The following is an 18,135-nucleotide window of genomic DNA, read 5'->3' as shown; positions in this document are numbered from 1 at the left end:
TTTAACAGTTGCTTTTTCTTCTTTTGCATCTGTTTGTGAGTGCCCTGTGTGCTGAGGGCAAAGGACAACTTGTAGAAGTTGGCTCTCTTCACCACTGGGATCCAGGAATCAAACGCAGGTCATCAGTCTTAGTGGGATCTTGCTGGGCCATCTGTCAAGCCTCCTAAAATTCTTGAAATTTCTTTTTCATTTTCAACTTGACACAATCTAGAACTACCTGGGAAGGGAGTCTCAAGGGATTGGTTAGATCAGGTTGGCTTCTGAGTGAGTTTGTAATTTGCTTATCTTAATTGTTTTTTAACTGAGATGGAAAGACCCACCCACCCTGGATGGCACCTAGGCAGAAGATCCCAGATTGTGCTAAGAGTAGAGACAGTGATCTTGAGCACTAGCATGCATCCATTAATTCACAGCTTTCTGCTTTTAACTGCTTCAAGTTTCTGAGCCTTGACATCCCTGTAACCACAGGCCTGAAATTGTGAGCCAAATAACCCTCTTTTTTTTTTTTTTTTTTTTTTTTTTTTTTTTTTTTTTTTTTTTTGGCTTTTTTTCGCCAGGGCTTAATAGCGCTTTTGGACATTTGCATGCACAAAGTTCAAGATAGCATTGTATATTTTATTGTCCCTCTTTTTTTTTTTTTTTTTTTTTTTTACCCCTGAGACAATGTCTATCTACAGGAACTCCAGGTAACAAAATAAAGGTAGGAAGTGGCTATGTGCAAACCAGCAGAGAAAAGTAATCACCAGTTTCTCTAGAGTCTACCCTTGTCTCCTTCCATTTGGGTCTTCCTACTGCACATACACTGAGAAATCCTTCAAGGAGAGTATTTCTCTTAGGGTTTACAGGTCGGTAGAGAGTATGCGTGCTTCAGTTTCTAACAGAGAAATTTTCCTGAGGCAGTCTGAGGCCTCTGACCACAGGCACAGTCACGGCCTTGAACTGTCTGAGGAGGGATTTTTGCCTCAATGCAAATGTTCCTGGGAATCAGGCCTGTTCCGACAGGAGAGCAGGACGATATCCACCATTAAAGGACACCAGACTTATCGTATTTTGCCAAACCTTCAAACATTTGTAAACCTTAACTTGGAGAAGAGAATAAAAATTATTTTTAAATGATCACACATATTAGGTATATATAGTGAAGGAAACCCTCAAAGGCTACAGGAAAGGGCTAGAACAGGTTTTCATTGTGTCTTTCGAGGGCAGTGGTGGACGGAGGGTACTTATATCGTTGTTTAGGAGTTTAAAAACAGTGAGACTGTCACTGTTGTGAGATATCATAAGGACTGACAGAACAAATGCATCTCTTAGGCAACCATTAAGCACTGTATTTAAAAGCTGCACAAACAGGCACATTTGACTTTCTTCCATGCAACAATGCTATTTACTCCTACTAGGAAGTCATGTCCCTTAGCACAATATCCAATATACTTCGTAATAATCAAGCCTGGATTTTTATCTTAGAATCTCATTTTTTACTTCTCTACCCCTTCTCCTCTCAAAATTTGTACTCCCTTGGAAACAGAGAGCTTTCCAGTTTTCCCTGGCTGCAGTGTATCTCAAATGGGACTCTGCTGATTTGTTCTACAAGCTCCTAAAAGGGACCTAAGCTTAGTACGTAAACTAGAACCAGACCCATAGCATGTATCAGTGCCTGGAACAAAGGACATTTGTAACTAAGGCTCAGAGCTGTGTTCTTCCTAAAGCCACCATGTATTCAATTTCTACCGTTTCAACATCCTGGGGGCATCTCAACTAAGCTGTCCTAACTCTGGGGCAAAACTTCTAAAGGACTGTAACAAAACATTTTCTTTATTCTCTGGAAAGACTATTTCTGACTTCCCAGGATAATGGGCATGGTCTGAACATAAAGAAAAATCCAAGGCTATAAAGTACTAGAATCCAGGGTACTATTTATTTATGCAGAGGTGAAGGAACATAATTTCTTCTTTTAGAGACATGGTCTTATTATGTAGACCAGGCTGGCTCTGTGGTCACAGAGCTTTACCTGCCTCTCCTCTCAGTGGTAAGGATTAAAGGCCTGTGCCACCTTATCTGGTTGGGAACCCAGTTTCTACACTGGGCATCACTATAGATACACACACCTGTTTTTCATCTCATCTGTCCCCACAACCACCCCGGTAGGAAGCTATCAATGTGCCTGTTTCACAGATGGAGAAACAAAAAGAAATCACAAGCAGCCTCACTTACACTGTTAGCCCTGCTGGGAACATATAAACCACCTACTTCTTTGGGATCGAGCTGCAGAGAGGACTTTAATAGGTCTCGGAGTGCCGTTAGCTGTTTCTTTTCTTCATCTTGGGTTTGCTTTATCTAGGAAAGAAGTCACACCTGATATTTATCATTCGTTTTTAAGAACAAAGCTTAATTATTCAAATATATCACTCATCAACAACTCAATTTCACAGTTGTAACAGTAAGTTTCCTATTAAAGTATTCATACTGCCTTGTTTTTAATATGAGAGGCAGAGGCTAATACTGAGAAAGTACCAGGGTTTAGAACTAGCAAATCGTGTATGGACCAGGCTTTCTTACTAAACCATGGTGACCCCCCAAACCCTAAGTCCCTATATTAAACAAGGCTAAGAAATCATGCTAAGATCATTTATTTCTGGTATTTGAAAGGATGGATAGAAAGGATATGACAGCAAATTTAAATGGGCCAGAAGAAAATTATATAAATGACTGAGAAATCAAAGGCCAGAGCATAAACCAAGAGGACCAGGATTGCTATTGTTTATTCTTAATCACTTGGGATTTAATTGTCATTGATCTATGTTCACTAACGAAAATAAAAAAAAAAAGACAAAACGGGGATATTTATTAAAAGTTGCACTAAGAATCAGGCTGACCATTCATTATCTGAAATGCCTGGAAGTATTACTTCTTCCTATTTTCTTGCATTTTGGGATATTGCATATATATAATGAGATCTCTCAAGGTGGGACCGAAGTCTAAATATGTAATTGAGTTGTTTCACATAACCTTAAAAAAATAGGCTAAAGACAATATCCTACTACATCTAGTTTCTGACATGTTTGATCTCTATTTTGATTACAGTGTGGTCTTATGTGGAATTTTCTTTTTACACTGTCATGCTGTTGATCCTGAGTTTCAGATTTTAGAGCACTTTTCATCAGGAAAGCCTAATTTGTTCCTCGTAATTCTAAAACCTTTTCTAAAAGTATATACTCATATTCCTAATATATTTTCTTTTTTCTTTTAATATTCATCAGCCAAGTTACTTACAAGTAATAATTATGCCATCTCTATGTAGACATTCCTCTCCCCTTTGGGAAAATTTAATTTTTGACTTCTTAGATGTTCCTGCCCATTCTTCACAGCCTTCAAAGATTCACTGTTAAAACTAAGGCTTGCTTGTTGGTTTATACTGCTTAATATCCATCCGATACATATTTCAAATGTCCTGGCGCTTATAACAAGTTAAATGTGCAAGCTACGTAGAGAACTTACATTGTATAAGTCAGCAGCCAGCTTTTCTATGTACTGTTTCAGTTTATCAGCTGTTTTCAAGCCATCCTGAAAGAAACTACAATGGAAAATGACAGTGACTTACCAGTACTGAAAAGAAGGAATGGAATTGTGTGCAAAACCCGAGAACTCTTCCTATCTCCACACACCCTCTCCCAGTAGTTTACACAAAATCAACATAAAACTAAGTTCAGCACTTACATAAAGATGTACCAACAATCAAATTATGGCTACTATCTGTAGTCTATTAGGAGGGATCACAGTCTGCGCAAATGACCTTGCAGTCCTAACTGATTTCACGTGTATTCTTGTCCACAAACAGATCACTTCCTTGTAGCTGGACCATGCTTGAGTCAAAGAGAGAAAGACAAATTAGCCCCTGGCATGCAGAAGTCCAACTGGACACTAGAGGTAGAGGCAGAAAGAAACATGTGCTAAGCCCACAGGGTTTCAGTGGTAGTTGGAAAGCTGAATTCTATACCACAGAAATGACAAGGGTGCGTTACTTGTCACTTTCCCCAAGGATAACAGAGCTGACAACTGAAGAGCCTTTTCTACAAGCCAAGGGAGAGAGAGGGAGAGGGAGGAAGGGAGAGAGAGAGGGAGAGAGAGGGAGAGGGAGGGAGGGAGGGAGGGAGACAGAGAGAGAGATATTCCTCAGGACCTTCACCTGCAGCTCAGTTTATAGAAATAAACCACAGCACACTGGTGTTTGGAATTGCCATGCTCTGTTGCCCTGTCTCTAGGTTGTGCCTACCCACAGTGGATTGCTTACCCACACACTTTATCTGCCTTGTCTCCCCACATGTGATGAGGATCATCTTCCTGCCATACCACAGTGCTCTTAGAGCAATGCAAAGCCCAGTGGCCAAGAAAGGAATTTTAGTCTACGATGAGATCCACACGAAGTCTCTCAACTTGCATCCCAGGTCTCTATTCCTTGCATCCTAGCCAATGGGCTGACCTTTTCTTCTTCCCCTTGGTTTCTGTGGCTACCAAGTCTATACTGACACTGGTCATATCTGAATTAAAATGTCCTGACTCTGTGACACAGAAGAGAAATCACATGTGCAAACTGGCGAGTCCACATGCCTGGGCTGTTACTCTGCAGTAGAATGGGTGTGAAGACATAGAGTAGTGCGTGTGACTGCTCTAGCCTCACAAATCACAATACATCTGTGGTAGGAGTGGGCGGTTTGTTTGGAAAGTAGGATGTTACTGGCAATGTTCATGTGTGAGTGAGCAACAGTGTGGGTGAGCTGGAACAGGTAGAGGCAGTTTGTTTCTGCTCCCTTTCCAATGCTAACACTGGATCCATACTGAGGTGCTACAATTCCACGGATATCACACAGCAAACTCCCTGGTGAGCACTGGCCGAGTCTAGGAAAACCCTCTGGTAACGAGTGAGTGCTCAGAAAAAAACTTTTAAATAAAAATATGAGTAGAGAATGCTTTATAGGACAACACCATGCATATTAAGGGCTTGAAGGGAATGACCGAGATAGAAGGAAGAACCTCTGAAAGAAACTTCCCCAGCTTGCAGTTCCTGGGTCCAACAATATAGCAACTTAGAGATAAGCCCTACTGTCAGTCAATCCTTCCACCTGATGTCTCAGAATGTCACCCCCACTCCCCAAGGAGATTGTGCTGTGGGTCTGTCCTCTCCCTGATCTCTCTCTCATTAGGGGAAGACTCTGCTACCAGATTACAAAGGCCAAAGTCCAGCCGCCTTCCAAAGCCCACCTCAAATCCCATCACCTTCTTTCAGACATAACCACTGCCTTCCTAGGCTTACTTGAAGGAGTCTCTCCTTTTCTTGGTGTCCATGGCACAGGTCACTGAATGCCTTTTGATTATCAGGGTTCCTGACTTTCTGCACTAGACAAAGACCTCCAGAAAGCAGTTCTGTTTGCATCTAACTCCAGAACCTAGAAAAACACCTGGCCTTTGACAGAAGGCCAGTCAATGGTTATGAGCAGGGAAGCAGGAAAGAATAAAGGAATAAGGAGGGTCAGGCTGTGGCCCCTTTAAATAAAGCTGCTCTTTAACTTTACTCACAGAGGCTAATGCACATGCAGCTTGCAAAGAATTTTATGTTTTGGGAAACTCATGCTTGCACACCTCAAACTCTTCTATCCAGACTTACAGGAATTGAGAGAGAGCCCTAAAATCAGGCAAACTTAGATTTGCTGCAAGAGCTGTAATTCAGAAGACTGAGAGATTCATTTCTTTTGGTAAAAATTTTGAAGACAAAATGTTTCTAAAAAACCCGAAGCTGATGAAAGATGAAAAATTCCATCTAAAATTAAAGTCAGGGATCACTGAGCATTTACTTCAGAGTTTGTAACTGTCTACTATACTGTAAAGGCAAAACTTTTTAGTTCAGGTTCTCAAGTCAGAGCTCCAGTAAATACTTTACCTTATAACATGGAAATTTCAATAATATTCTATTTATCAAGTACATTCATACAAAGTAGAATTTACACTGAAAAGAGTCAACCAATTTATATAAAGATTAATGTGGTCATTAGAAAGCCTTTTGTAAAGAGAAATACCCTAACCATGACATATATGAATGATTCCCAGTGTCACAGCTATCCCACTGGTAAGTACTCCAAATGCTTTATTTTATTTTACTGTCATATTCTCATGAAGATCCTGAGGTGTGTGTTACAAGTCTAAACACCGATGTCAGACGACCCCAGTATTCAGCAAGGATTTGAACTTGACCATTAACCATCTCAAGCTTTCTGTTTTTTCCTCAGTGGGCTATTTGCACACACAGGTCTTCCTAGGTATGGTGTTTTAAAATGGGATAAGAGAGATGAAAAAAAAATCACACATTTATTGTTTTGAGAGTATTTTATCTAGTCTGAATGACTGTATTTCATCCTGCTTCTGAGAGCTGGCTGGGCTGCTTCGGAAAGCACTTGGCATTCTCTCCTCTGTACATCGACTGGTTAACACAGACTCGAACAGTAATGGCATTCTCACACAAAGGCTCTAGCAGAACACTCCTCCAAGTGAGCCCAGTAAATAAAGAAGATGAATAAGCAGACACAGTGCCATGGACTCAGGAGCAGAATGAAATCAAACACACAGGAGATGCTGCAGTGCAGAGCCATGTTCATTTCTTAGGATAGAACACTGTTTCACAAAAATCTATCTGGTGCAAATAAGCATTCAAAATGCTCCAAGCAGTAAAATTTAGATAATGAACACCCCACCAAGAAACACTGGGTGGGAATGAACTGTAAAAGTGACTGGGAAAATGACAAGAAAGGTGTATGGGGAGGGGCAGTGTCAACAGAATGGTCTTGGGGACAAGGGCTTAGGCACAAGCTATGGAGGACAACACAGCTTCAGACTAATCAAATATTTGTCTATTCTGAGCTACTATTTTATATAAAATGCTGAGGAGGTAAGACAATGATACTGTTTCTCCTCTATTTAGTTGAAGAAAATAACTGTCTGATAGTCACGAAATGAAAGAAAATTGAGAAAAGAGCAGTGAATCGAAGGGGCCCAGCAAGGGCTGATAACAACCACTGTTAATGCCACACTTACTTGCACTGTGCGTGATAATACTTGATAAGGTTCTGCAGCAGGTCCACACCCTTTTTGGTCTTGATTTCGTTAACTTTAATGAGATACTGTCGAAAGAAAGCAGAATTTTATGTTGGTAACTCTCAGGTTTACGAGGGAGAACACCACTCAAACCTGCACAAGTAGGTGAGCTTTGTTTAGGGAAGGCTGCTGGGTGGGACACAGTGTGCACAAACGCAATTAGTGTTAGCGTTTGCAAAGATCTTACAATTAGTTTACTAGGCAAGCAAGAAAGAGACGCGGCAAATGCACTCCATGAAAACTGATTGCTTCCCCTTGGTGCGGTGGATCTCAAACTTCTATTCACACAGTCCTGAGAGAGGGACTGTTCTCTGCACAAAACAGGTGGGGCAGCAGTCTCTTCAAGAATGTTCCACAAGATATGGAAACTTTAAACAAGGAGATAACACAGAAGGAGAAAGTTCTATTAAAAAAAAAAAGCAAGTACAAGAAAAATAATAAAAATGAGTAGATGTAGTTAACCACACAGCACTGGCTTTGATTTTATCACTGGACAAAATTCTCCATTTGACACTAGGCTTCTAGCTCACTTGTTATAATGTAAGCAAAAATTCTAAATAGAAAAGGTCAAGGTTTATGAGGCAGAAAAAGAAAAACAAAAGGAAAGGAGGCGGGGGAAGGAAACTCAAGAGAAAAATTGAAGTTGTACATTCTCCATTGGTATTCTGCAAGCTGGAAAGCATCTCTATCGCTCAAATTGCTTTATGAGTGCTCAAGTCAAGGGGTACAGGTTTTGGTGGGAATTCAGTTTGAGAACCACAGCTCTAAGTTAAAGGCAGCATGCTTTTTCCTGCATTTTCCCATGAGCTCAGACTTCCTTACTGAATAGCTTCATTTAAACTTTCACTCAAGCTGGATCCATGCTTTGAGAAAACCACATGCTCCAAAGTTGTAAAATGCACCAGTACTACCTCCCGCTAGGACACCCTCCCCCAGTCACTCACAAGCAACATTAAAGTTCTCACCAATGAATCCTGTTTTGGCTTAAAGAGGTCCATAGGACCAAGGCTCAAAATATGAGACAACAGTGCAATGGCGGATCTCAAAGGGCTTGGAGAAAAAGGGAGATTAGAATCCTTAGGAAACAGTCCCTCTTCCAAGCATCAAACCTAGTCTGCTGACTTGCAGGACAAGAGGCCAGGGTTAGGAAGGTCTGTTCTTACTTCACACATCTGGAGCTGAAAGAGGCGCCGTTCCTTTTCCATTTCTTCTGCAATCTCTGCTCCGGTTATCTCCGTGCGGATCATTCCATGCTGTTTTGCATGCTCTCTTTTCTCCTTCTCAATTTTTGTACTGCAGTAAAAACAGATGCCACTTTAAAAAGATACCATTGCACGACCCCAAGTGTGAACCTAAGTGCAAACGTAACCCTGGATGATGATGATGTGCCAGTGTGGGTCCATCAAATGTATCACAAGTACCCTATCAGGAGTCGGGTGGGCTGTGATTATGGGTCAGTTGTGCATGGGTATGTGCAGAGAATAAATTGGAACTTTCATTATCTTCCATTCAAAAACACCGATTTTTGAACTGGGGATGTAGCTTGGAGTAGAGTGTGAGACCTTGGGTTCAATGTTGGTGAAGCAATGCAGTTTTTTTTTTTGTTTGTTTTTGTTTTTTGAGACAGGGTTTCTCTGTAGCTTTGGTGCCTGTCCTGGAACTAGCTCTTGTAGACCAGGCTGGCCTCGAACTCCCAGAGATCCGCCTGCCTCTGCCTCCCGAGTGCTGGGATTAAAGGCGTGCACCACCACCGCCCGGCTAGCAATGCAGTTTTTTAAAAAAATAAATCACACTGATATTTTTCCTTTAACCAAACCACTGACAGTTTAACTGCTAGTTAAGAGGCAATAGCTCTTACAGTGACAGAATTCAATCAGCAGAGGAAACAAACATGTGTGTACCTTATCTTGGAAGCTTCTTACACTTTCTCTTGGATCTTAGATGTGTGATGGACACACAGTTCTAGGTTCTGTTTGACATGAATAACTCTAAACAGTTACTTTTTCTTAGGTAAACGACATTTTGATGAAAAAGAAGCAGAAAGTTAGAGACCTCAGAATTATTTAAGGGTAAAATCCAAATGGCTTTTGGTTCGTATGCTTAAAAGCTGGTCAAAGATAATTTTTGATGTTGTCATATTTCAGTAGCATAGTTCAATTATTTTGCATCTTGTCATGATATTGTACAAGACAGGGCTGGGAGAAATCCGTATGTCTGATTTTGGATTTTCAGTGAGGAGGGAAGGCCCTGTAAGTGAGGATGAGAAGGCAGACTTAAACCTACACAAATTAACCCAGTATAGTAGCTGAGGACAGTGATGATTGCTGTTTGGTACACAGTCTCTTCCAATAAATCTACTTCACTTGAAATGGACTTCAAATTTCAGAAATAGCCTTGATTTTCCAACTATGACTGCAAAAACAGACTGACATAACCTTTCAATTGTAGTGGTTGTAGAATGGGAAGCCAAACACAACAAAAAGCTAAGTAGGCTTGCCTATATACAGACACAGGAAAACCAACTGTCAACCCATGGAAAGGCGACGGCGAACTCTGTGGAGATTCATTTTCATTTACCAAAACCTGCATCAGGTAACACTGGGATGATGCCACCTCAGCAGTCAAAGAAAGGATTTGAGTGGACAGAATGCGTCACAGCTTCCTCATGGATGTGGCTGCGATGAGAAGCAGAAGTTTGAGAAGTATGCCAGGGTCATCAAAAGTAAAGTATCCTGGCCCAAGATCACAAACTTGGTAATGGTTCTGAAGTCCATACATTTAGCCACAGCCCTCACTGCCTTTTGAGTTCCATAGGAGGATGGCCACAGAAAGTGTCTTGGTATCCTTGTTACTTGAAAGGTGATACATTAGCCTTCCTTTTTGCAGTAGTGGAAGTACAGATTCACTAAGAATGGAAGTAAAATGGAGCAAGAGTGGCGCAGGAGCCTAAATTAAATCTCTCTCTGTGTTTAAGGCATTTTGTTTGGGGTTTCCAAACCCAAATGAGCCCTATTACGTTAAATAGATAAATATTTGCCCTCTACCCCACCACCAAATTCCAATGAAAAAGAAAGTTATCTTAGGAAGAAAATTTATTGATAGGAAGTTATTTTTTTTTTAAAAGGCAAACAACTCCAAGCCTTCTTTGGAGGTCCTAAAAGTAGAGGCTGCTTCAGCTCACTCCCTGTCTCCCAGTGCATCTCACCCGCTTTCCAGGAGGGACCGTGGACTGAACACTCACGCACACTGGTGGACCACCATAAAACCTTTTGGTTTTCAGTTGCATTTTTGTTGTTGTTGTTTTTGTTTTTCAAAACAAGGTTTCTCTGTGTAACAGTCCTGGCTGTCCTAGAACTCACGTTGTAGACCAGGCTGATCGTGAACTCACAGAGATCTGCCTGCCTCTGCCTTCCAAATGCTGGGATTAAAGATGTGCACCATCACTGACCAGCTTCAGTTGCATTTTTTAACTATCCGTATACAGGACTGTTCCTAAAGCAGTGCTTCTTCAACAGTACACTATTATATAAGATTTACAAAAGCACTCTGAACAAAACACACTTGACCCCAAGTTCTTCTGTTTTTGTTCTCATTCTGCGATGCTGTTCATAGAAATGGATTCATTAGGCAAATGTAAGTTTTAAAGTAGATATCTTTTCCTATCTACCCACTGTATGGTGTTACAAATCTCTCAGACTAGGAATAAAGGAATTGGGTGTGGTGCATACGTCATCCCAGCACCTGGAGATGGAGGCAGGAGGATCATGAGTTTGAGGCCAGCCTGGGCCTACAATCTCCCTAATCCCTTACAAAAACCCCAGAGTCAACTGGTCTAGCCTCGGTGCCAAGTTATACTGCTCAGTCTCTAAGTCAGACAGATCCACTGCGAATGCCAGCTTAACAGTTACTGGCTGCACGACCTTCTAAAACTCCTTAGGCATGCTAGACTTCAGATTCCTGATGGACAGTGAGAGGAGCACACTAATGAGTGGTGCCGGGAGGTCACACATGTAAAACACATTTTGGTGTAGACAAAATCGTGCCAGACAAAAAAGGTTATCAAAAATACCAGCTAGTCCTCGATAATTTCCCAACTGCTGTACGACACAGAAACGCACATGGTTTGTAGTTATGAAATCGTGTTGATAAAAGAATACTGCACACACACATAGGCCTCTAACTTGATACTTCATAACAGCAACCAAAATAGTGCCTGTCACCCAAGACATGCAGCACAGGTAGTGTAACATTTTTGGGGTATTTAGATTTTTGAGATGTTGTCTTGCTATGCAGCCCAGAATGGCCTAAAAATCACTAAGCCCAGGATTGCTTAGCCTCCAGAGTGATAACTGTATGTGCCACTTTAACTAGATCAGCACACCTACTCCTCAGCCCTTAAGAAGACAAACTAGATACCACTGCTAGTATCTTAGTTTATTGGTCCTTGGCCCTGTTTTCAACTTACTTCTTATGAAACTCACGACAACAATAAAACAACAATCAGAACAAAGCACGACTTACAACTTCGTCTCATAATCTTTCCAGGCTTTGTCAAATGGCTTCTTGAGATCCTTTGGAAAGAGAAAACAAGAAAATGAAAACCGTCATTCATCTTTCCTCAAATAAATAACTGAACAAAATCTGAACTAAATAAATTTTCCTTATGGAGATCTGAAACTGCACTTGTATTGTTTACAGGCGTGAAGTACGAGAGAGGCGTGCATAAGGCGGGGCACTGTTGGTCCCATCAAAGAAGCAGGACCTTAAGATTCTGAGAGCCTGGTCCATGAAAATCACACTGGTGGAGGCCAGACTGGGAAGCAGCTTCTCTCCCACTGGGAGGAGCTACCAATATCTCTGAAAATACCTAATCAGTTCCCAGTAAAAACCATTGTGTGAAACGGCACGTTTTCTAATGACCATTTTCTAAGAATATTTATCTGGTGCTGAAAATGTTCAGAGATTTTCAAATTCAAGAACTACAATGCTTGTAAAAGTGGAAGGAAAGACTCCAAACAAACCCAATCTTTTCAACTAAAGACAGTGAAAATCACAATTTCTGACCACTTACTCCTTTGACTCCCTTCAGGTCTCCTTTTAACAAGGAATCCAAGGTGAAGATCACATTGTGGCTCAGACCCTGGAGCTGAAAAATCAAAATAAAGATGAGAGATGGTTAAAAAAAATAATGCACAATGCACAGCGAAACCTCATCCTTTTGGCTCACCTACCCAGGCTCAGTGAAGAGCTATAGCTGTACTGTATGTCTGCTGTGTGTACATGCCACCCCCTTCACTAGTGTGGTCCCCAGAGTGCAGCTGTAGAAATGAGGACGGAAGAGTGGCTGCAGAATCACAGCTGAGACAGTGCTGTAGCACATACACATGGGTACAAACAACTGCCATTTATTTCAGCACTTCCACTGCAACGTCTACCATGACTATGGAGGGAAGTGTGTAACTGGCTTTTACTATTTCTTTCTTGTTGTATCTGTGATTATATTTATCTTGTCTCATGGATCAGATTAGATGCTTACTGATGACAGGATCCTTAACTGTGAGCTGTTCCGCTCACAGCTGTAGCCTGTTACTTATTATTATTATTATTATTATAGACAGGTCCGGCTATGTATATGTAGTCCAGGCTGGCCTTGAATTCAAATCTTTCTCCCTTGGCTTCCTGTGTGCTAGGATTACATGTTGCCAGGCATGCGCCACAACACTTAGCTAACATACATCTTCAAAGGTTTGGGGGACAGGTTTTCTACTGCTCTGAGGCAGTGTTTTGGGCTTTAACAGAGGAGCATAAAGTAGAGTGTAACAGAGTATAAAGGAAAGTATAACAGAGGAATATAAAGTATACAGCTGGACGGAAGCAGCAAAGGAAAAAAGGACGGTCTAAAATATAGTCAACATGACCCTGGTGACTCCCAAAAAGACCCAAGCTTGCGAAGCTCTGGAAAGCCAAAGCATAGACCCATTCTGGGGTCTCCCCCTTCAGGGAAGCTTTTCTCCCATCTAAGCATGTGCATTTGTCAGCTTGCTCACCCAGGCGTCCAGTTTTCACTGAAAAATAATAATGCAGTGAGTCACACGTTATGCAGGCAAGACGAGATGAGCAGCCCACTACTGCTGCCCCTAGTGGGGTTCCTTTCTACAATGGCAGCAGACATGCAGGAAGGCTAAAGACTAGGGGATGTGAGGACAGCTAATGCTGCCCGATGGCCTGGTGCTGACCAGAGTGGAGGGACTGTGTCTTACTGGCAGCAGCTGAAGATAGAGTGAGTACTGAAAATGTGTTTGTTTTTTTTTTTAAATGCTGTGGCCACCAGCAATGAATCAGGCAGTGAGGGGCAGCAGGGAAGGGAACAGAAGGCCTGTTCTTTGGCTTCTGCCTTCCCCCAGGGCTTTTCGATTGCTCACGCCTGAGATTCTCATCAGCTCTATGTCATGCAACATCTTTAGTTGCCTTCTTTGCGCTTTTCATCTGAGGAAGGTTTTCCAGAGTGTACCACCAGAGGGCGCAGGATTCCTGCCAAGGCAATTCTGTCTGAGTGACTTTGCTATCAGCAGTACAGATACAACTCAGCTTAGCAAGCAGCCCAGACTGCGACACTCTGACACTGTCTAGGAGAATCCACCATAAAGAGTTTGGGAAGTAGGGCAAAAAGACCACTTAGAATGTATGATTGTTAGCCCCCTTGGCCAAGGTCATCCATGACAGCTGTGGCATCGTGGAAGGACTCATGACCACAGTCCATGCCATCACAGCCACCCAGAAGACTGTGGGATGGCCTCTCTGGGAAGCTGGGGCGTGATGGCCATGGGGCTGCCCAGAACATCATCCCTGCATTCACTGGTGCTGCCAAGGCTGTGGGCAAAGTCATCCCAGAGCTGAATGGGAAGCTCATGGGCATGGCCTCCCGTGTTCCTACCCCCAATGTGTCCATTTTGGATCTGACATGCCGCCTCGAGAAAGCTGCCAAGTATGAAGACATCAAGAAGGTGGTGAAGCAGGGATCCCAGGGTCCACTAAAGGGCATCCTTTACATACACTGAGAACCAGGATTTTTCCTGTGACTTTAACAGTGACTCCCGCTCTTCCACCTTCGATGCTGGGGCTGGCATTGCTCTCAATGACAACTTTTAAAGCTCATTTCCTGGTATGACAATGAGTTCGGCTACAGTAACAAAGTGGTAGACCTCATGGCCTACATGGACTCCAAGGAGAAAGAAGCTCACCCTGGACCACCCATCTAGCAAGGACACAGCAAGAGAGAGGCCCTCGGCTGCTGAACAGTCCCTGTCCTAACTCAGTCCTTGACACTGAGCATTTCCCTCAGTTTCAATCCCAGAACCCCAGAATAACAGGAGGGGCTTAGGGAGCCCTACTCTCTTGAGTACCATCAATAAAGTTCACTACACCCATAAAGAAAATGTATGATTGTAGCCCTCAAAAAGAAAAAAAGGTTGAAAACCACAGGCCTTGGGCATGGCAGGGAGAAAATGAAGACTCACAGCCCTTTGCCCTAGACAAGAAATTGAAAAGATAGTTTGTTCTTAGCTCTCAATTTCATTCTGGAAGTACAAGCCCCAGGTACCCTCTTGTCCTAAGGCTCTTATGAAATACTGTGGATGATGTGGGATGTTGTGCCCAACTTAATTCTTCACTAATCAAGCCAGCATCTACCTTTATGCTTGTGAGCACCCTGGCACCAACTTTACTCAAAGAAATTACCATCCTCCACCACTTCTGTGGATGTCATTTGTCTACTGCCGTCTCCCCAATGTACACACAAGCTCCTTGACAATCTGTGTGTCCACGGTTATATCCCCAAATTTGAACACTGTACTGTACTGAAATGCTGCTCCAGCAGGACTTGCAGAAGGTATGAAATGTATACAGCACTGTGTGTACAAGGCTCTCCTCCTACAGGGTTGCTCATACTGATGGAAAGTGCCCAACAACAGGCGCTCGCTCAGGAAATTAGAGCACTTAATAGAATCTACTTAACTGATATATTGGGGAATAAAAAGTACTTACAGTGGACAAGTTTTATTTTTTAAAAAATGTTGTATGCGTATATTACTTCTTTTTTTTTTAAAGATTTATTTATTTTATGTATACCAGTGCTCTATCTGCATGCATGCCTTTATGACAGAAGAGGGCACCAGATCTCACTGCAGATGGGAATTGAACTCAGGACCTCTGGAAAAGCAGCTAATGCTCCTAACCTCTGAGCCATCTCTCCAGCCCCTGTGTATATTATTTTTTAACAAAAACACACAGCAATTTGCTGGTAGCAGTGCTCTGAAGGACACTGGAGTGGGGGGGATGCAGGAGGAAAGGATTTTCTTCACCGGCATTATTATTGTTGTTTGTAGGACTGGGGAGATAGCTCAGTTGGTAAACGCTTCCCTCTCAAGCATGAGGTTCTCCTGAGTTAGATGCCAGAACCCATGTCAAAAGCAGGCAGATCCATCTGTAGCACACACTTGGAATCCTAGTGCTGGGAAGTAGGAGACAGGAGACTCCCTGGAACTCTGACCACCAGCTGAACCTACTTGGTGAGCCCTGGGCTAATGAGATAGTTCCAACCCCAACAAACAAGACAGCATTTGAGGAATACCACCTGAGACTGTGCACAGGCACGTATAATGCAAACATTTGCATACATATTCGAACATCTTTTAAAAATAAGTAATGTATCGTTTGCTCAAAAACCCCAATATTGAAACAGGGTGAAAGACAGTGATTAGAAGCACATTTCAACGTTCAGCCCCTAAATTATAGTTTTCAGCACTATCGTCAATCCTTTGTGAATGAAGCAAGAATGCAAGCCTACTGCTACCTCGACATGAAGGCTGTATTACAAAACACAGGAATTATGAAATCTGTGGTTAGTGCTAAAGGTGAAGGTTCTTCTGAAGAATAAGTCTCTCCAAAATCTATGCACTAACCACACTGAGTAACCAATGTCATCACTGTGGTTAGGCACTGGGTTGAGGCACTGCACTGATGGAAAACCCCAAGAATTTAGAATTTCACTGTGGTCATCTACACACGTATTCTTGGGGCAGAGTAAGAAACCAAGCACACAATACATTATATATTAGAAATCTGGATTTCCCCGAGTGATTAAATTTGGGAAAAGGCCCGAGGAAAAAATAGTCAAATTTACCAACTCTTTCCAGCTTGCTTCCCAGGAAAGTTTCTTCCCTTAGTGACAAGCAACTGGGAACTACCTGAGTGGCATCACGAAGACAGCAGAGAAGAGCGGAACTTAGAAACACGCACTCAACGGTAGACGGTTTTTTTTTCTCTTTTGGAATTCTCAATAAAGTGAACATTTGCTCCACCAAATATTTCAGTGTGTTGCTTTTTGACAGAGGCAAGTTGCATGAGTTCAATCTTAGGATTCTGGAGTCTTTGAGTATTTTTATTTTCTTACTATTTCAGAAATTTTCACAAGTTCTGGCAAATAAGTATTGTCCCGACAGGCACAGGTAGTGTAATAACAGAGAATCACAGGACTTTGGGAGGACAGCCTTCCTGCTGTCACTCATTAGACTTTAATGGATGGCTTTGAAAGATGTAAAAACAAAGTATGGATCACTTTCATCACACTTTACAAAAATTCTATTGATTATTTTGCATTATTTTTCCCAACTTTCAAACAATTTCCCTTTCTGTAGTAATCAAATCAATTAGTAGAATGCTTGAACATGAGTCAAGATACAGAATACTTCTGTTTGAATGGTCTGTTCTGAGGAAAGAAGTCAGTGTGAGCTACACAGCAAGACCCAGTCTCAAATATACATGAACCCCACAGAAAATCCCAAACTATGTTTCCATCTTATTAAAAAAATGATGTGTTGAACACCACTTCAGGAATGATGGTAGATTGCAGTAAACATTTGTTCCTAACAAATGACTATTCCTTACAAAAGGGCAGTCCTCTACCAGGCCACACATCAAAACCTACCCCAAATTTGGCAGAAGTTAGACAAGGAGGCGGAAATGTATCCTTCCATTATGTAAAAGCGATTTATTAAATATATAACTGTAATTAATACAGGCTTTGACAAGATAACCACTCATGACTCACAAACTGCTGAAGCTGACAGTCGTTACACCAATGGTCCATCACAACCCCACTTAAAGATGACACACATAAAAACAATCTCTCCTGTGTGCAGAAACACATATGTTATTTGACTTTTTACCCCTTCATACAGTTTTCCAGAAGACACCATCTTCTTTATCTGTCTACTGACGTATTACGTATCTACTCTCAGAGGAAGAGGTGCCCTTGGGATGGCCACAACAGGTGTATAGGCAGCACAGGCCACACTGCCCAACCCAAACCCCTGCTGAACTTACAACTGTGCCTAGGGAGCCCTGGGGTGCTGTCCCCTGGAAAAAACTATCAGTGTCTCTTTCCCCTGCCTTGGAGGGGAAGGCAGCCTAGCTCTACGAATGGGCCTTCCTGTATGTACACAGGCTGTGTTAATTAACGAGGACATAATTTGCTTGCTTCGTCATGTCGAGCTAATTCTGACAGGCTCTTTCCCCTGCCCCTTGGTTCTCTTTCCTCCTCTGCAGAAAGAAACAATTTCTCTCAAAGCAAAGCTAATGCAAATCTGCTGACTTGCTCAACACTTTGGAAAATCCAATTAAAATAATGAGCCAGCTCCCGCAGTTAAATCGGCAATTCCCTGGTATAAATTAGGTTTTCTGTCTAGAGTGTTAACTCCTTCACACCCTAGGCAGTTACCAAATATCTTAAAAGTTATTTGAAAGGGGTGCCTGGAGGTCATCATGCTAAACTAAAAAAGTCAGCCTTGGAAAGACAAATATTGTGTGTTCTTTCACACGTCAACTCTAGATTTAAATTCTCTCTCTCTTCCCTCCCCCCCCAATAGGACTTCCAAGTACCTTTCTAATTTTAAGTAAAAGGGGGCTGTAGGAAGAAAGAAAGAGCACTAAAAGGAG

At 42.1% G+C, this 18,135-nt stretch overlaps 1 protein-coding gene across 9 annotated transcripts in view; it reads right to left on the bottom strand.

Moving 5' to 3' along the window:
* The window catches only part of Asap1 (ArfGAP with SH3 domain, ankyrin repeat and PH domain 1), a 287,931-nt gene that overhangs the window by 70,133 nt on the left and 199,663 nt on the right, over window positions 1-18,135 (bottom strand). For 5 of the 9 annotated variants that reach the window (XM_026782793.1, XM_026782794.1, XM_026782796.1 and 2 more), the window contains 6 exons: window positions 12,212-12,286; window positions 11,662-11,711; window positions 8,304-8,433; window positions 7,081-7,166; window positions 3,496-3,571; window positions 2,212-2,334 (listed from right to left, as the gene is read on the bottom strand). In XM_026782793.1, coding sequence (XP_026638594.1) covers window positions 2,212-2,334; window positions 3,496-3,571; window positions 7,081-7,166; window positions 8,304-8,433; window positions 11,662-11,711; window positions 12,212-12,286 — 540 coding nt within the window. The remainder of the gene's footprint in view (window positions 1-2,211; window positions 2,335-3,495; window positions 3,572-7,080; window positions 7,167-8,303; window positions 8,434-11,661; window positions 11,712-12,211; window positions 12,287-18,135) is intronic. The other 4 variants (XM_005354549.2, XM_013348917.2, XM_026782797.1 and 1 more) reach the window with 1 other exon arrangement.

Source organism: Microtus ochrogaster, chromosome 15, assembly GCF_000317375.1.
Source record: "Microtus ochrogaster isolate Prairie Vole_2 chromosome 15, MicOch1.0, whole genome shotgun sequence".
Classification (NCBI taxonomy): Eukaryota; Metazoa; Chordata; class Mammalia; order Rodentia; family Cricetidae; genus Microtus; species Microtus ochrogaster.
This window is presented reverse-complemented; position numbering and strand designations above follow the sequence as displayed.